General features: G+C 38.4%; 2 protein-coding genes across 3 annotated transcripts in view; both read right to left on the bottom strand.

Annotated features, from left to right (window-relative positions):
• The window catches only part of LOC113649709 (inactive phospholipase C-like protein 2), a 43,425-nt gene extending 36,824 nt beyond the window's left edge, over positions 1-6,601 (bottom strand). Inside the window, exons 1-2 of the mRNA XM_047808459.1 lie at positions 6,340-6,601; positions 5,432-5,775 (exon numbers count right to left, since the gene is read on the bottom strand). Of these exons, the coding sequence (XP_047664415.1) occupies positions 5,432-5,611 (180 nt within the window). The 5' untranslated portion in view covers positions 5,612-5,775; positions 6,340-6,601. The remainder of the gene's footprint in view (positions 1-5,431; positions 5,776-6,339) is intronic.
• A 1,423-nt stretch (positions 6,602-8,024) lies between these two features.
• LOC113649836 (cysteine-rich venom protein) lies at positions 8,025-15,287 on the bottom strand. Of its 2 annotated transcripts, XM_027157830.2 has the most exons (10): positions 15,156-15,268; positions 13,931-14,051; positions 12,227-12,338; positions 11,314-11,317; positions 11,051-11,154; positions 10,812-10,902; positions 10,042-10,184; positions 9,002-9,087; positions 8,817-8,899; positions 8,025-8,668 (listed from the first exon to the last, which is right to left on the bottom strand). In XM_027157830.2, the coding sequence occupies exons 3-10, from the start codon at positions 12,284-12,286 to the stop codon at positions 8,535-8,537; spliced, it is 705 nt and encodes a 234-aa protein (XP_027013631.1). In that variant the 5' UTR covers positions 12,287-12,338; positions 13,931-14,051; positions 15,156-15,268; the 3' UTR covers positions 8,025-8,534. The 2 variants fall into 2 exon arrangements, with proteins under 2 accessions (XP_027013631.1, XP_047664639.1); XM_047808683.1 differs by lacking the exon at positions 13,931-14,051 and having other exon boundaries at positions 15,156-15,287.
• Between the last annotated feature and the right edge of the window lie 352 nt (positions 15,288-15,639).

Here is a 15,639-nt window from a genome sequence, read left to right as displayed (position 1 = left end):
AGAGTGGGTGAGTGAGTGAGTGAGTGAGTGAGTGAGTGAGTGAGTGAGTGAGTCAAAGAGTGCGTGAGAGAGTGAGTGAGTGAGTGAGTGAGTGAGTGAGTCAAAGAGTGGGTGAGTGAGTGAGTGAATCAAAGAGTGAGTGAGTGAGTGAGTGAGTCAAGGAGTGAGTGAGTGAGTGAGTGAGTGAGTGAGTGAGTGAGTGAGTGAGTGAGTGAGTGAGTGAGTGAGTGAGTGAGTGAGTGAGTGAGTGAGTGAGTGAATCATAGAGTGAGTGAGTCAAAGAGTGGTTGAGTGAGTGAATCAAAGGGTGAGTGAGTGAGTGAGTGAGTGAGTGAATGAGTGCGTGAGTAAGTGAGTGAATCAAAGGGTGAGTGAGTGAGTGAGTGAGTGAGTGAGTGAGTGAGTGAATCAAAGGGTGAGTGAGTGAGTGAGTGAGTGAGTGAGTGAGTGAGTGAATCAAACGGTGAGTGAGTGAGTGAGTGAGTGAGTGAGTGAGTGAGTGAGTGAGTGAGTGAGTGAGTGAGTGAGGTGAGTGAGTGAGTGAGTGATTGAGTGAGGTGAGTGAGTGAGTGAGTGAATCAAAGGGTGAGTGAGTGAGTGAGTGAGTGAGTGAATCAAAGGGTGAGTGAGTGAGTGAGTGAGTGAGTGAGTGAGTGAATCAAAGAGTGAGTGAGTGAGTGAGTGAGTGAGTGAGTGAGTGAGTGAGTGAGTGAGTGAGTGAGTGAATCAAAGGGTGAGTGAGTGAGTGAGTGAGTGAGTGGGTGAGTGGGTGAGTGAGTGAGGTGAGTGAGTGATTGAGTGAGGTGAGTGAGTGAGTGAGTGAGTGAGTGAGTGAGTGAATCAAAGGGTGAGTGAGTGAGTGAGTGAGTGAGTGAGTGAGTGAGTGAATCAAAGAGTGAGTGAGTGAGTGAGTGAGTGAGTGAGTGAGTGAGTGAGTGAGTGAGTGAATCAATGGGTGAGTGAGTGAGTGAGTGAGTGAGTGAGTGAGTGAATCAAAGAGTGAGTGAGTGAGTGAGTGAGTGAGTGAGTGAGTGAGTGAGTGAGTGAGTGAGTGAGTGAATCAAAGGGTGAGTGAGTGAGTGAGTGAGTGAGTGAGTGAGTGAGTGAGTGAGTGAGTGAGGTGAGTGAGTGATTGAGTGAGGTGAGTGAGTGAGTGATTGAGTGAGGTGAGTGAGTGAGTGAGTGAGTGAGTGAGTGAGTGAGTGAATCAAAGGGTGAGTGAGTGAGTGAGTGAGTGAGTGAGTGAGTGAGTGAGTGAGTGAGTGAGTGAATCAAAGAGTGAGTGAGTGAGTGAGTGAGTGAGTGAATCAAAGGGTGAGTGAGTGAGTGAGTGAGTGAGTGAGTGAGTGAGTGAGTGAGTGAGTGAATCAAAGGGTGAGTGAGTGAGTGAATCAAAGGGTGAGTGAGTGAGTGAGTGAGTGAGTGAGTGAGTGAGTGAGTGAGTGAGTCAGTGAGTCAGTGCATGAGTGCATGAATGAGAAAATCAGTAAGGCAGTATGTGAGTGAGTGTGAGGGTGAGCAAGTGAATCAGTACAAGTCCAAGAGTGAGTCAGTGAGTTAGAACCACTGAACCTTGCAGCTTTCATTAAGACGAAGCCTTTCACTGACAGGAAAGATCAGTTCAAGCTGGCAACTTCTTTACATGACACGGGTAATAATGATACCCCACATCTGTCTGTGCGCTGGCAGTGATTCAACGTGCAGCAGCAGCAGAGATGAGCCAAAACGGCCTCGTGGCTCTGTAGCTTTACTCGATCATTGCTTTCACATTCACAAATCATTAAGTTACTCAGAGTGGGAGGAGCCTCTTATTCCTTATTCTACAGTTAGTAATACACATGCTGATTCAATTAACCATGGAGGAAATAGTGTTGTGGTGCTTGTTCTCATAGGTTATTTTAAGGCCATGAAAGATGGAAGGCATCAAATTTCCAAAAACACAAACACAGTTGTTCAAATAATAATTCTATATAATGTGTAATAAATGTTGAACAGAAAATCTGGACATTTTGCCCACTGTGAATAAAACGTGTGTTTCTGTCCTGTTCCTTCTCCTCGTGTGACATTTCAGTTGCTCACACAAACACTTTCCACAGGAAACCCTGTGTGTCTCTACCAAGAACAGAGAGTAGTGCGACTACAGCGTTTTGGGCACGGCGAAAGCATTTCCTCTTCCTGGTTTATGCGAGTCAGACTTTGCAGCAGTGAAGTAACCACATTCATTTTTTTGCATTTATTCCTGTCTGTTGATCGTCAGAAGCGATCAGGTCTTCCTCACAAATGCAGACGTTAATTAATAAACCACAGTTGCCCAGGGGAAAAAAACGATAGGACACAAATATGCAACATCGTGGTCAGGACTGAAACTGACTGGAAGTGTTCTGTAAGTAAGGAACAACAGATGACAGACTTTAGCACGGCCTGGAGTGTGTTATTCTGCTTGTACCGCGGCGGCACACAGAACGCTTTATGGTCCGATTTAAAGTCCAGTAACTTTACAAGATAATTAATGTTCTCATTCTACATTCTACATTACAGATGACAATCGTTTTCCAACCAACTTCTGTGGGAAAACATGATAAATCATTGTCAGTTCTACAATGGAGACTCCTTTCCATTCTGTCTTTGAACTCTTCTTTCCCATAATCATAGAAATCTGCTGCTCTCATAACGAAGACGGAGTGTACGAGCTGTTGCTGTGGAAACAACGTCTTAGCCCGCGAGCATTGATACGTAATTAACCTCGACATGGTGCTGTTATACGAAAACCGATCTGACCAATCAGACGCGTGAATTCGACCTCGACGTGGTGTAACATCCTTTTCATCACTCCTCACTCTGCTGCAATAATCTTATCTGTTTGTGCTGTTGGGTAAAACAGTTATATACCATAGGTTATTATGGGTGTTTTGATAAATTGTTAACAAAAAAAAAAAAAAAAAAAAACTAGTGATGAAACCTCATGGTGAAGTTTACTATTTCAAGGTCGAACAGGTGAAACTGCTGTGTTTGTCGTTATGAGGAAGTAAAGCAACGTTTCCTGTCTCAGCGATTACTGCAGAGAAAGTGTCTCAACGACGTACAGTGTGACAGGAATGGAACTCGTATCAGACGGAAACTTTTAGCTGATGAGCAAAGTGTGAAAACGTGACAGTTCAGGTGTTTTGAGTGGCTCGCAATCCTGTCGACTGAGCAGTGACTGAGAACTGTGAGGGAAAAAAAAACCCTCATTTTACCACACGCCGTCTCACACAGCAAGCAAGATCGTTTTCGACCTTGTGATGTTTGGAGTCGTACTTTCCCTTATGATTTAACCAAAGAAGAAAAACGACAACAACAACAACAACAAAAAAATGAAGTCCTTTTCCTGAGTTTCTGTATTTCCTGTGCTCATTGTTTCACCACTTCCTTGTGACATTCTGCTCATGGCCTGTGTTAACCTGTGTGGTTCCTGTCTGCATAGTGGACGTACTGAACGTCACTCAAAACCGTGAGCTGATCGAGAAGTGCTTGTGCCAGATTTCTCTAGAGAGGCAGTGGCATTCCCCTGTAGTACCACAGGGCCATGAGGTTTACCGCTTCATCACCTTCTCGCTGAATCGTTTAGAAAAAACAGAATGGTGAACTAGTTCGAACGAGCAATCACCTCATTACATAAATATTATCGATTATATTATTTAATATATAAATTCAAAAAAGTCTGCAGTCGATACATAAAGATAATTGTGAAACGTAAATAAATTCTGTTTGTCTACAATTTATATTGCTACTTAAAAGTAAATTTAGATGTATGTTAGTTATGCAGCTTGGCTCTGAAGTAACATGTCTTACTTCTTAGGAAGTAAGAACTTATTTTCTTTACAGACTTGATTACTTTTTGTGTCTAATCGTTCGTCACTGTCAGTGATATTGGATTGGGAGCAACACTTAACGGGGTAATAAAAAAACAACCTTGATGGTCTATATAGCGCTGGAGTGGTTCAGGGGAGATTTACAGCCTTAAATAAACAGTTCAGTGTGTGTGTGTGTGTGTGTGTGTGTGTGTGTGTGTGTGTGTGTGCTGTACAGAAAAGGGTTAAACTGCACCAACTGTTAAGCCTGAGATAGAGTACACGTGAACTATGGACATAATGAGTCAGCATGTTCGTGTATATAATGCAATTCCTGCTCATCATCATCGTCATCATCATTAATGACCATACATCTAAGCCTGGTGAACTGACTTATAAAGATACAGCACAAACTCTCCTGGTCTGGTCAGATGTACGCTTGTATTTGTGCAGCTTGTGACATTTAGTGCTGTGAACCGTTACTAAATTTTATGCAGAGCCGCCTAGGTAAACATTAATACTGATAATGACGAGGGAAAACGTTTCTTTGTGTTCGCTGATGTGAAACAGAGCACCGTATTAAAATGAGTGGTTGACTGATACACGTTTTTTAAAGAAGGATGGTGAAGAAGAGATGTCCGAAATCCAAAACCTCACATTTTGTAGAGTCGATCTTGTTTTATGAGCGTTAGAACGAGTGAAGTCACTGAATGCTGAAGTTTAAATCTCAAGAGCGACAGTGCTGCTGCGACACTAGCGACCAATAGGAAGAAAGAAAAAATAAATCAGGATTTACGTGATCTTTCGAAACGCAGACAGAACATAACGCCGGACGGACAAATGTTCTTAAAAGACGTGTGTTTCTTGCACGATCGCAATGACGTATTCAGGTTTCTTCAGTGCGACTGCACTGTTTATAGGAATTTAACAATTTTTTTTTCATTTGAACGCATTAGCTTTTCTAAGCTGAGTTTTTAAGTAGCAGCTGGTTCGCAGGAACTCGTATTGGAGGACGGATTTTGACGTTTATGGAAGGAGTCTCCAGTGTCTTCTGGCGTCCTTCTTCGTGACGGAGAGCTTCATGCTGTCGTGGGTTTAGTCTTATTAAGTTAAAATGAGAAAAAAACAAGTCTGGTGAAGAAACGACGTCGTGACTTAAGTGATCACACGAACTTGTTCTGTGGAAGGTCTAGAACGTCCTACAAATAGAATGGAACTATAAGCGTAGACCGCTTTATTGTCTGGATGAACTGTAGTTATACTGCGCTTATAGATATGTAATAAACCTGTCTGGCGTAACTCCTTGCAGCAGGCAGGCCACCGTAAGGTCGGTGATTATTTTCCTCCAACAGCACGCCGTCCTTAATCCTTAACTACACATCTTTCATTAATAGAGCTTTATTTATTGTATACTGGGACATGGAGAACAGTCTGTTATAGAAATCATTCACACGCTCATGTGTAGCTTCGTGAAGCCCTTCAGAACGACAGCAATTAAAAGTAATTAATGATGATGATGATGATGATAATGATAATGATAATGATAATTATGATGATGATAGTAATAGCAACCGAAACAAAATGGCACGTCATGTACCCACCTTGATGATGCTGGCCTTTCTGGGTATCCCAGGTTTGCTTTCTGATGCGTTATCCGCTCCGGTTGATCCAGACAGATCTGGTGCAAGTCCACAATCGCCGTTTAATACCGACACCGAGCCCGAGAGCTCGCGCTGTGTTCCCGCGTCGGCGCTTCCTGGTTTCTCCGCGAACTCCGCCATGAGCGCTGGTTGACGCTGACACACGGCTGTGCGCGGACGAGTCTCCGAGTCCGTGGTGCTTGATTTTACAGATGAGCCAGTTTCACTACCGAGGCGCTTTCGAGGCGCTCGCGCTCACTTACAACGGCGATAACGGGAGCGACCTCTGGCGCGTGCGGCCGCATCTGGACTCCACACACACACACACACACACACACACACACACTGCTTGCTCGTGCTGGTAGCGAGCCTTATTGTTTCAGCATCACATCCAGGGTGAGGACAGACCTCCGTGCTACTGCCATCTGCTGAATTAACGCATCATAAACATCCCGTTTTCACACCGATTCGTGTCCGAAACGCACGAGGACAGATAAACAAACGCTCGTTAACTCTCTTACCTGCTTCACCGAATTAGTATCAAACCTAATTATCGGTCATTTTAATCATTTATGTTTGTCAGTCTGATTCATTGTTTATTCGGATACTGAAATTCTTTTAAAAATAGAAAAAAAGAAAAAATAAAAAAATAAAAAAATTAAAGCTTAGCCTCCGTTAATTAGCCAGTTAGCTAATAAACAAAAACAATAACAACAACAAACACGCCTTTAGTCGTCTAATAAGAGCGTTTTGAGACTTTAATGAGTTACCACGACATATAAAACACGCTCCGGTTCGTATTTTTACACGCTACGTGAATGTTTTTTTTAGCACGACACCCAGTTAGCAAAAAAAAAAAAATAACTCACCAGGAAATAAACTCAGAAAAGAGGTCTCGCGCGCGCGCTCGCGCTAACAACTTTGGACCGAGAATCAAACACGGACCAGACTTGTCAGGCTTTTTGAGTTTAAGCGTTTTTTTTTTTTTTTAAACGTTCGTTCTGTCAACACAGAAAGTTTTGACATGTCGTTCTACCGCTGAAAAAAAAAACTACGGACCCGAATTCTGCCCCCGCTTTAAACCTACCTACTCTTTAGTATGTTAGTACGCGAGCTCAGGCGTCGTCATGGCGACCCGCTTAAACGCGCCCCGATCAGCAGCGTTCTATTTAGACGTACTGTCTAGTACGCGAGTGTGCGATGTTGATCCCGCCTCCTTATGGCTTTTAAGAGCGCGGATAGGCTCCATTGAGTCAGGGTTAGCCAATCAAAATTGGACAAGGGGGACGGTTTGTTATCTGGGTTTGTGAGTTAGTTGGAAACCAAGTGTGTACAGTGCACTGTTTTAGGAGGTTTTGTCAGAAACATAGCCGATATTTCCTGTGTGTGTGTGTGTGTGTGTGTGTGTGTGTGTGTGTGTGTGTGTGTGTGTGTGTGTGTGTGTGTGTGCCCATGATATCCCACGATGCAATGCGAAAAATATATAGCACATGGGTTTTTAAAGATTGCATGTAATCAGTGATACGATGTGTTGTTCTTTATTTCTAGCCCATTATCATTTATTTCTAGCCCAACGCTTGGAACAGTTATTTTTGTTAATATACTTTACTAATACTATAACTTAATTCATTCATCTTCAATAACACATTTATACAAATCATTCTTCTTGTTGTTTTTGAATGTTGTTGTTTTTCCTTCTTTTTTCTGATTGGCCAGAAGGTGGCGCTGCAGCACAAATCATGTTTACATGTTTCTGTCTATCTAGAGAAAATATGAGCAAATATATGTGTACAGTCTTTTTATGTTCGTTTGTTTGCTTGTTTGTCTTTTTTTTTTTAGACAAGAACTGTCTCTGTATTAATACTCTGTTTTTAAAGAATGCTTAGACTCTGTAGACAACCTTAAATATATCTAATATTAATCTTGTATTTTTGTATTCTATTAATCTTTCTATTATTCTTTATAATAACCTTTTGTTCTATGTTTATGTTCTGTAAAGCCGCTTTGAGACGATGTCAATTGTTGAATGTGCTATACAAATACATTTTAATTGAATTGAATTCTATATAATAATATAATAAAAAGCATGAATAATACTTCAATCCAGCCAATTCACAATGTCTGTGATGTTTACATGCATTACTAACACGGCGTAACAGGCTTCCCACGAATAAGTATGATAGTGCATATGTGTCTAATGTACATATATTTTTAATAGTTTAATTAGCTTCATTAATCTGTTCATGAACCATAAGGTGGACTGGGTTGTTTTTACACAAAAAGGGAATGCAGAAACATTCTTTACTGGAAAAACAAACACCCGTAATAGCCTTAACAGTGCAAATCGTGATATATATAAAAGTCTCATGTAAGTGCACTTATTTTTAGTCTAAATGAGCTTCTGAATCCTACTATTGTGCAATACTGACATCTGCTGTCTGTCTGCGGTACTACAACATATTATTATACCTCAATTACACAGTAATAACCAGCTCCACTGAGAACACAATGTTCCTGCATGTCTAACTGCTTACAAACATAAATGAAATAAATCTGAAAGGTTTGTTTGTTTTTATTAAAAGTAATAAGAAGGGAAAAACTCCACCGAGATGACGAGCGTAAGTGGCATTGAGATGAAAGGTGAAGCTTTGGAATCTGATCTGATTAAGCAAGAGATTAGAGAGTTGGATAAACTAAAAGACTAAAGCCCCGCTGCATCACTCCCACTGCACAAATATCAATAGGTAGGTTGTTGAACTGCATTAGGTTTAATGTTGGAAACGATTAATCAAAGAAGACTTTTAAAAGTTTGAATTTCTAAATAATTTCAAATCAAATCTTGGTCACATTTTAATGCTTTGTGTACAAGTTTTTACTGATCATCTCATTGGGGTGACAAGTGATAATCCACAGTACTATTCACATTATTCACTACATCAAATATAAGTATAAGTATAAAAATATCTTGATTGCTTGAGAGAAAATGACTAAGGGATGACAGACTGGAAGTTGAAAACAGATTTGCAGTTCAGCCTTAGACACTTGCAGCTCCTGTCTTCTTTTTCTAGTTTGTAGGAATGATCTCGGTGGGACAGAAGCACTGAGCCGTGCACCAATCTTTCATGTAGTCACTGCACGGGCCCTTTGTTTTCAAGGCAGGGCAATTGGCGAAGGTGTCGACATAAGGGCAGGGATTGGCTAGAAATAAAAGATCAAGAAAAAATATCACTACAACAAATCTATATATATATATACGTCTTTACATCAAAGTATAGTTTTAAAGTGTTCTGTTGACTGGGTGTAATGTTTGTCCAGTGATATAAGGAGATAACGACAGGTTACTCACTGCACAGTTTGTCATCACAGTCATCCGGACAGGCCGAGCAGGGTTCTCCCAAAGAGTACGGAGGCACTCTTCTATAGTTCCCTCTGTTTGCAAAAGACAAACAAAGCCGATTAGGTACAAAACCCTTGTGAGAACGCTCCATCATATCGACCTGTGTGTGTACTGTACGGAAAAGAGGAACTTACGCTCGATAATACTGGCAGTCATAGAAATATACGCTCCCACACTTGGCCACTCCGCAGCCGACCTCATACGAGCCGAACCAGATCACCTGTAATCAGAAACATACTACAGCTGTCATTATTAGTTTAATAATTGAGTATAATACTTCAAATATGGAACACAGAATTGCAGAATTTTTCTGATCGTCGCACCAAAAAATTATTTTGCCGAATCTTTTTTCAAAATTTGAGTCTTTTTTTTTACACTGGTGAAATCGCAAGTACAGGATTCTTCTTTTAAACTCGTACCAGTGAAGACACACACATGTAATGACTTGAGAGCGGTACTTATGTATTGATGCACGTGAAGAATGAGGGATTTGGGTGAATGCGTGTTGCGATGATGTCACGCGACGCGTCTCTGGACAAATCTGCATCCATTTTAAAAATTGCAAGCAATCACAAAATCCTCGATGGAGTGATTAAAGCAGATTATTGTGTGCTATGATCTGTTTAGTAGCAGGGAATCTAATAGGATGTTATTTCTGAGTTTTGTAAGTCAGAACCCTTCAGAGGTCTCCATAAGAGTGCTGGAAAAGTCAGAGGTACACAAAACTATCGTGTTAAAATCCATCCAGTTCTCAAAAACAGCATTGCATCACTATTCCTCCTTATTCACAGCGACCAATAAGAACAGAGGTTGCACCACATGATGGATCTCACACACACACACACTTGAAGGAAAAGCAGGAGAAACGACAATGGAAAGATGTGAGTTGATTTTAAAATGCTTGCTTGTAGGAATAAGTGAAAAAAATGGTCCAAAAAGAAATGTCACATTATTAAACTGAACATAAGATTGAAATTCCCAAATAATTAAAGAATTTATGAATGACCGAATGTTAAATATTCCTATTAAAGTTTATGATTCATTTTAAGGTTTAAAGATTAAGGTTTCATTTCATTCCTTCAACCACATTTAGTCAGTTACTGAATTAAATGAATCCTGCTGGGAAAGTGCTGTCATTTAAATTTTTTTTCTTTTTTACCCACATCTAACTGACCTGTGTGTAGTGACCGATGGGTTTTCCGTTGGCGGACCCTGTGGGATAATTGTAATTGGCCACTTCATTATGCCATGCTGTCACGACATCCGTCCAGGACAATAAACTAGAGCTTTGTAACAGGTTTTCCCCCATTTGATACGCTGTACAGAAAAAACACAAGAAACAAAAGTGCTTATTTGTAATTGTATCAATTAGTACACTCAGAGCTGTGCTGTATGGGGAAAATAATCAACAATGCTGTGTCGCTGTGATGACACACTCATGTTGGTTTCTTTTCTACAATGTCAGAAGGATTCTGCCATTTTTGCCCTCACAGACAGTTGTTATCCAAACCAATCATAACCATAACCAGCAGTGATTATGACCATGATAAAATTTGTTAGTGCAGTTAAGGGTAGAATTAACGTCATCCTGTTAGCGTCTGTGAAGTGCTCTCGGTTTCAGTCTTTTCGGTCTTAGCCACTAACCAGTTTTCCCTCCCATCACTTTTTGATTGTGTCCCTTCTCTGTGGCCAACTTAAACTAATTTGTCCCAATGGTCCACTCGAAAGTGTCAACTTGAAATATATTCCCAATTCATCACGTCTCGAGCTGTAACGTGAGCTCAATGAAACCTGAAAACACTTGAGATTAACCTCTAAGTAACCCTTATGTGAAGTAAAAAATTATTACAAAGACCTGAACACTCAAAAGGAGTTTATTTGAATCAGTTTAAGTGGTTTAAATTTAGAATCCGTAAACAAATCGAGTAAAGACTTTCGGCCTACATCCGAGCATGCGACTGCTGGGCGGGCCGTGAGCCATCGCGCAGGTGTCCGCCCACGTCTGAGCTGTTGCGGCCACTTCGTCACTCCATCTCTGCAGGAGAGAAACTGGTTCCATGAAAATGACAATGATTTCCCAATATGGAGCCCTGAAATATCGAGGCTCTTTTACGAGCAAACAGATTCTTACCAAAGATTAATAATTCCTAATAAAGTGGGCAGAGATTTTGATTACTCCTTACCATCTTTAGCATGTTGCTAGCGGTCGGAACGACTTCTCTCCGAAACGTATTGTGGATGTTGACGATTTCTTCCTGCACTGCGGTCAGGTTCGTACAGATCTCATCTGTCAGACACAAAGACATCAGAAGACTCGTTAACTTTCCTCCAATGCTAACGTTGAGTAATTTAAAAATCGACAACTTCTGCTAATTATTGACTAAAAATAAAAACAGGGCAAGGTTGTGTTATGTAAGAGGCTAACTGGAGTAGGATTAAATCTTACCTGACTTTTGAGGCCATGAGATACGGAGTTACGGGACATGAGTGTGAAAAAAAAATTGTATTATCTGCTGAATATTATTATATATGAAACATCTATAAATATATCGTCATGCAGTTTTTTAATATTTAAAGCCTAGTGGTTGTGTTATCATGTAAGTGTTTAGTTAATTATCTATACTTTATTGCTTCCTTCCTTTCTTATTTAATTGTTTCAAACTAAATGTTGATATCGAACTTACCAAACTTTACCACTGTGAATTGCTGTTATTAAACAAGGTTAATGTAATAGTACAGTAATTCACAGTGGTAAAGTTTGGTAACTGCAGCAGATAAAGCATCGGTGTGACTAACTGAGGACAGATTCATGAAAAAAAAACATTAAACATGTGTAATAGTATGCATTTACAATAACAGTGCTTTCAAGTCATGTTGCAAAGATCATATTTACGTGTCAAATGCACATGAACACCAAAACAAAGTCGGAATTGCAAGTAGGCAATTCCGAGTTTCAAGTTTCCGAGATGAAATGATGTCTCAGAAGCTAATTTCAGCTATTCTTTTTTATTAAAACACTGCTTGACTGAAATTTATTAAAAATACAATCACAAACACTTTGTTCATTTTTTATAATAAACTTCAAACACCTTTGCTGAATATTTTGTAGGTTATTAAGAGAAAGTTCCCCTCAGTTTCTTTCCGTCCAGAGTGACTTAAACGCACCTGACGTCTTAATTATGACTTCCCAACTGGTAAGTATGTGCTTCCAAGGAGAACCTACAGTAAATGCAGTAAGTATATGATCCTTCTTCTTATATCTTCCATGAGACCTTGCTATACGATATTTTGCTCAACCGTGTCGTTTTCAAATGACTCCTGAAAGAATTCATTGTGTTATTGTGTTCAAAGCTACTTACCACACTGCAGGTGGAGCTCATATGAAGCAGAGCGAGTGCAAACACACTCCAGAGAAGCATTGTGTCAAAGGTCTTAGTTATATTAAAAAAATAACAGAAGAGGATGACAGATCTAAAAAAAAAAAGCATAATTTACGCAACATTGTCATAAAATTTACTACCGAATCCTTATCTGCTGTATTACATATTACATCACTGCAATATAATATTAGATTTATGATAGTTTAGTTAAGCAGTAGAGGGGTTTACATGGTGTTTTAATAGATAAATTAGCTAAAGTAATTATTGATCATATCTAATACAGCTATCGTACTTGTTCGAACTTTTGCGGAAACTACAATACGTTTTTAAAATGAATAGATTATAATGTCGCGTGTAGATGTAATACAGTGTGTTTACATACACAATATCTATTCTGGAAAAAAAAACAGATATAGAATCAGACTTGCTAAAATCTGGATAATTAAGTTACATATTCATTATCTTGCATAAGTAAGAACTTAACATAGTATTATCTTACGGCTTTGTAGCGATTTCTGAGGTAAATTTTTGCGCTAATTTCACTTTTTAGTAAGTTACTTACAAATTCAATCAACATGCACATTATTATGTCTTGCAGAAATGTGATGAAACTTTAAGTCAATTCATTACTAAATTCAAATAACATTTAAACTTTTCAGCTGTACATATTCTGACCCAAAATTTCATAGGTAAAAATATAGAAGTGTTACAACCGTAAATTCTTTAGAAATCAGTTTTACTACTATAATTACTATACCTTACTTTAAATTCTAGTAACTATGCTACTCCTACTATGGATAACACTACTGCGATTAGAAATACGTCGTACATTATCTGTATATACTATATATTTTATATTAATATAATATATGTAAATGTATTTACTTACAGGGAGTGTTATAGGCATTCTTACATACAATTCGCATAATTCTGAACTTAACACTATAATGTTACTGATTGGAATTCAGTGAAATTAAGTAAAAATTATTACAAGTTATCAGTTGCACCTTCAAATTGTATAAATTGTGAAATTCAAACAACAACTGTGGTGCCACTTCATTTAATACAGTAAGTACAATTATTTTTTATGCTATAAAGTACGAGTCAATTTTATATATGTGTTATATTTTATACATTTAAGTTAGTAACTACAAGTAAATTATGGTATATAGTTTTGCATATTAAAATAAATACCGTAGTAAAGTGTGTGAAGATGCAAAGGTTCTTTTTAGTATAATATTACATTTGAGATTCTACATTTTAAGTTCTATAAACCTACAAAGACATAAGCGTACATGTAAAATGTCAAACTCGAAATGCAAATTTTAAAATATAAATTCGCAAAAATATTGTACTGGTTTTAGATTTTGAAGTGTAAATTTGCATGTTTTAACATGTTCAGCATGTTTTTAAGTTAGACTCAAAGTAAAAATTTAAAATGCATTAATTAAAATAAAAACCTATGGAAATGATTAAACAGGTTACATTTCAATATGCTGTATATGTACCAGAAATCACTTATTACTCATGATATGATCATATCCTTACCTTAAAAATCAAACTCTATGTTGAAATTTTGACATAATTATAATGAATAACACTACAGATCATATTAATGATATTAACCTTACAATATAAATAGTAGTTGTATAGTATAAATGCAGTTGTAAGTAATATACATACCTGCTGATTATAGATGAGCCTGTGTTGCAGTATGTGCTCTCTGTGCTGCTTTTTATAAGCCCAGTGTCATTCACGAGACACGCTTACTTGACATACATAAATGACATTCACTTGACCCACCCTGAGCAACACAAAGGGATGTGGCCTTAGTCCGCAAACAACAGCCAAGAATTCTAGCAAATAATTTATGGGAGTGAAACCAACCCTATGTATTAACACGGTTAAAGTCAGTAGATTATGTTGATAAAGAACTAACAAATGCACCAGACTGAATGCCAGCGAGTTACACCCAAACGTTCAAGATGATTAATGATGGACTTCGTGTTCATGCTGTGCATAAACTGTACCAATTTCTGCACAGGCCAGTAAACCTGCCATAATGTATGTTTATCTTTTGGTGTTAATCCCACCATCACTCACAACTGACACTCAGGTGGACTTGGCATTCATGTGTCGCATTTCAATGTATACATTTTTCTCTCCACGGATCAGGAGATCTGACATAACGCCTGATTATCCTTTGGACTTAATTCAACCTTCATGAAAACAACTGTGTAAAAAATGCCAGCGCTTTCACATCTATTTAATGTACTAAGCAAACACATGTGACTCAGTGCTATCGCAGTTACATTGAGATAATGAGACTTAATACATTGTAGATAGCTAGCTTATCAAATGTTAGGATAAGTCACATTTTTACTGTCGTGTACGTCTTTAAGTCGGCTTTAAACGAATCAATGAGACGAAAAGAAACGTGTGGGATTTAGGAGATAATGAAACTTTAATGCCGAAACATTTTGAAGCGGAACTCTTGGACAACAGAAGCACTTTTTAAGTTTGCTCAATTTTAGACCCCTTTAAAAAATTACAAGCAAAAGTTTTACTTTGACTATAATTTTGTAAATTTAAATAAATATGAGCAGTTAAACATAAGATTGCTTAGAACAAGTTTATGTAAATTCATCTGAAGGTTTGATCGTCAGCTCAGGTTGCTGCCCGTGTTTAATTTCTGTGCACTTTGCATGGATTTCCTCAGGGTTCTCCAGTTTCCTCCCTCATCCCATATACTTGCCAGAAAGTCTGTAAGATTCCCCATATTAAACTGCCCTCTACATCCAGCATATATTCCCAGAATAAAACACAGGCCTAATTAATTCACTATAAATTTGATCAGGCTGTTACTAAGGATGTAACTACATCATTTATATTAACATGATGAACCTACCGTATGGTCTCAACTGGATGCTCTGTAATCTTTTCTGACTTTTGAAAACCCAAATAGTACACTTCCTGTTTGTGTCTGTATTCCTAAAAACTTCAGGACCTTACTACTTCTTTATACGAAATGGTTCAGTAGAAGATTTTAAGAAGCTACAATCCCTAAGATCCGAACAATTTAAATGGTGCAAAACCATACGAACAGACACTTTATTTTTTTCATCTTTTCAGGGAATTCATTCATTTATTGTAACGTAATTGCATGTTTTCAAATAAATTAGGCACCATCAAGATTAGCACTTAATCAGGGAGCTCCATGTGTTTGTAATTTTATCTGATGAAAAGCGAGCACAAGTGGTGACATATGAAACGATAAGGAAACCATCAGCCCTGGTGATTTGGCAGAAAGTTTTTTTTTTATTTTTTATTTTTAAGTATTTAGAGTATGAAGCAAAAACCCATAAGGCTAAATCACACTAAAAAACAGCTGT

The sequence above is a fragment of the Tachysurus fulvidraco genome, chromosome 25, assembly GCF_022655615.1.
Source record: "Tachysurus fulvidraco isolate hzauxx_2018 chromosome 25, HZAU_PFXX_2.0, whole genome shotgun sequence".
NCBI lineage: Eukaryota > Metazoa > Chordata > Actinopteri > Siluriformes > Bagridae > Tachysurus > Tachysurus fulvidraco.
Note: the sequence above shows the minus strand (reverse complement) of the source record. Positions and strands in the feature narration are given on the sequence as shown.

Bases quoted from the DNA above. Each gene is read 5' to 3' on its own strand.
- LOC113649836 (XM_047808683.1), bottom strand. From the start codon at position 12,286: ATGCTTCTCTGGAGTGTGTTTGCACTCGCTCTGCTTCATATGAGCTCC. The intron at 8,900-9,001 runs GTAAGTTCCTCT...TTTTGCAAACAG, and splicing joins GACTGCCAGTATTATCGAGC to AGGGAACTATAGAAGAGTGC. The intron at 8,669-8,816 runs GTGAGTAACCTG...TTTTATTTCTAG, and splicing joins CTGTGATGACAAACTGTGCA to CCAATCCCTGCCCTTATGTC.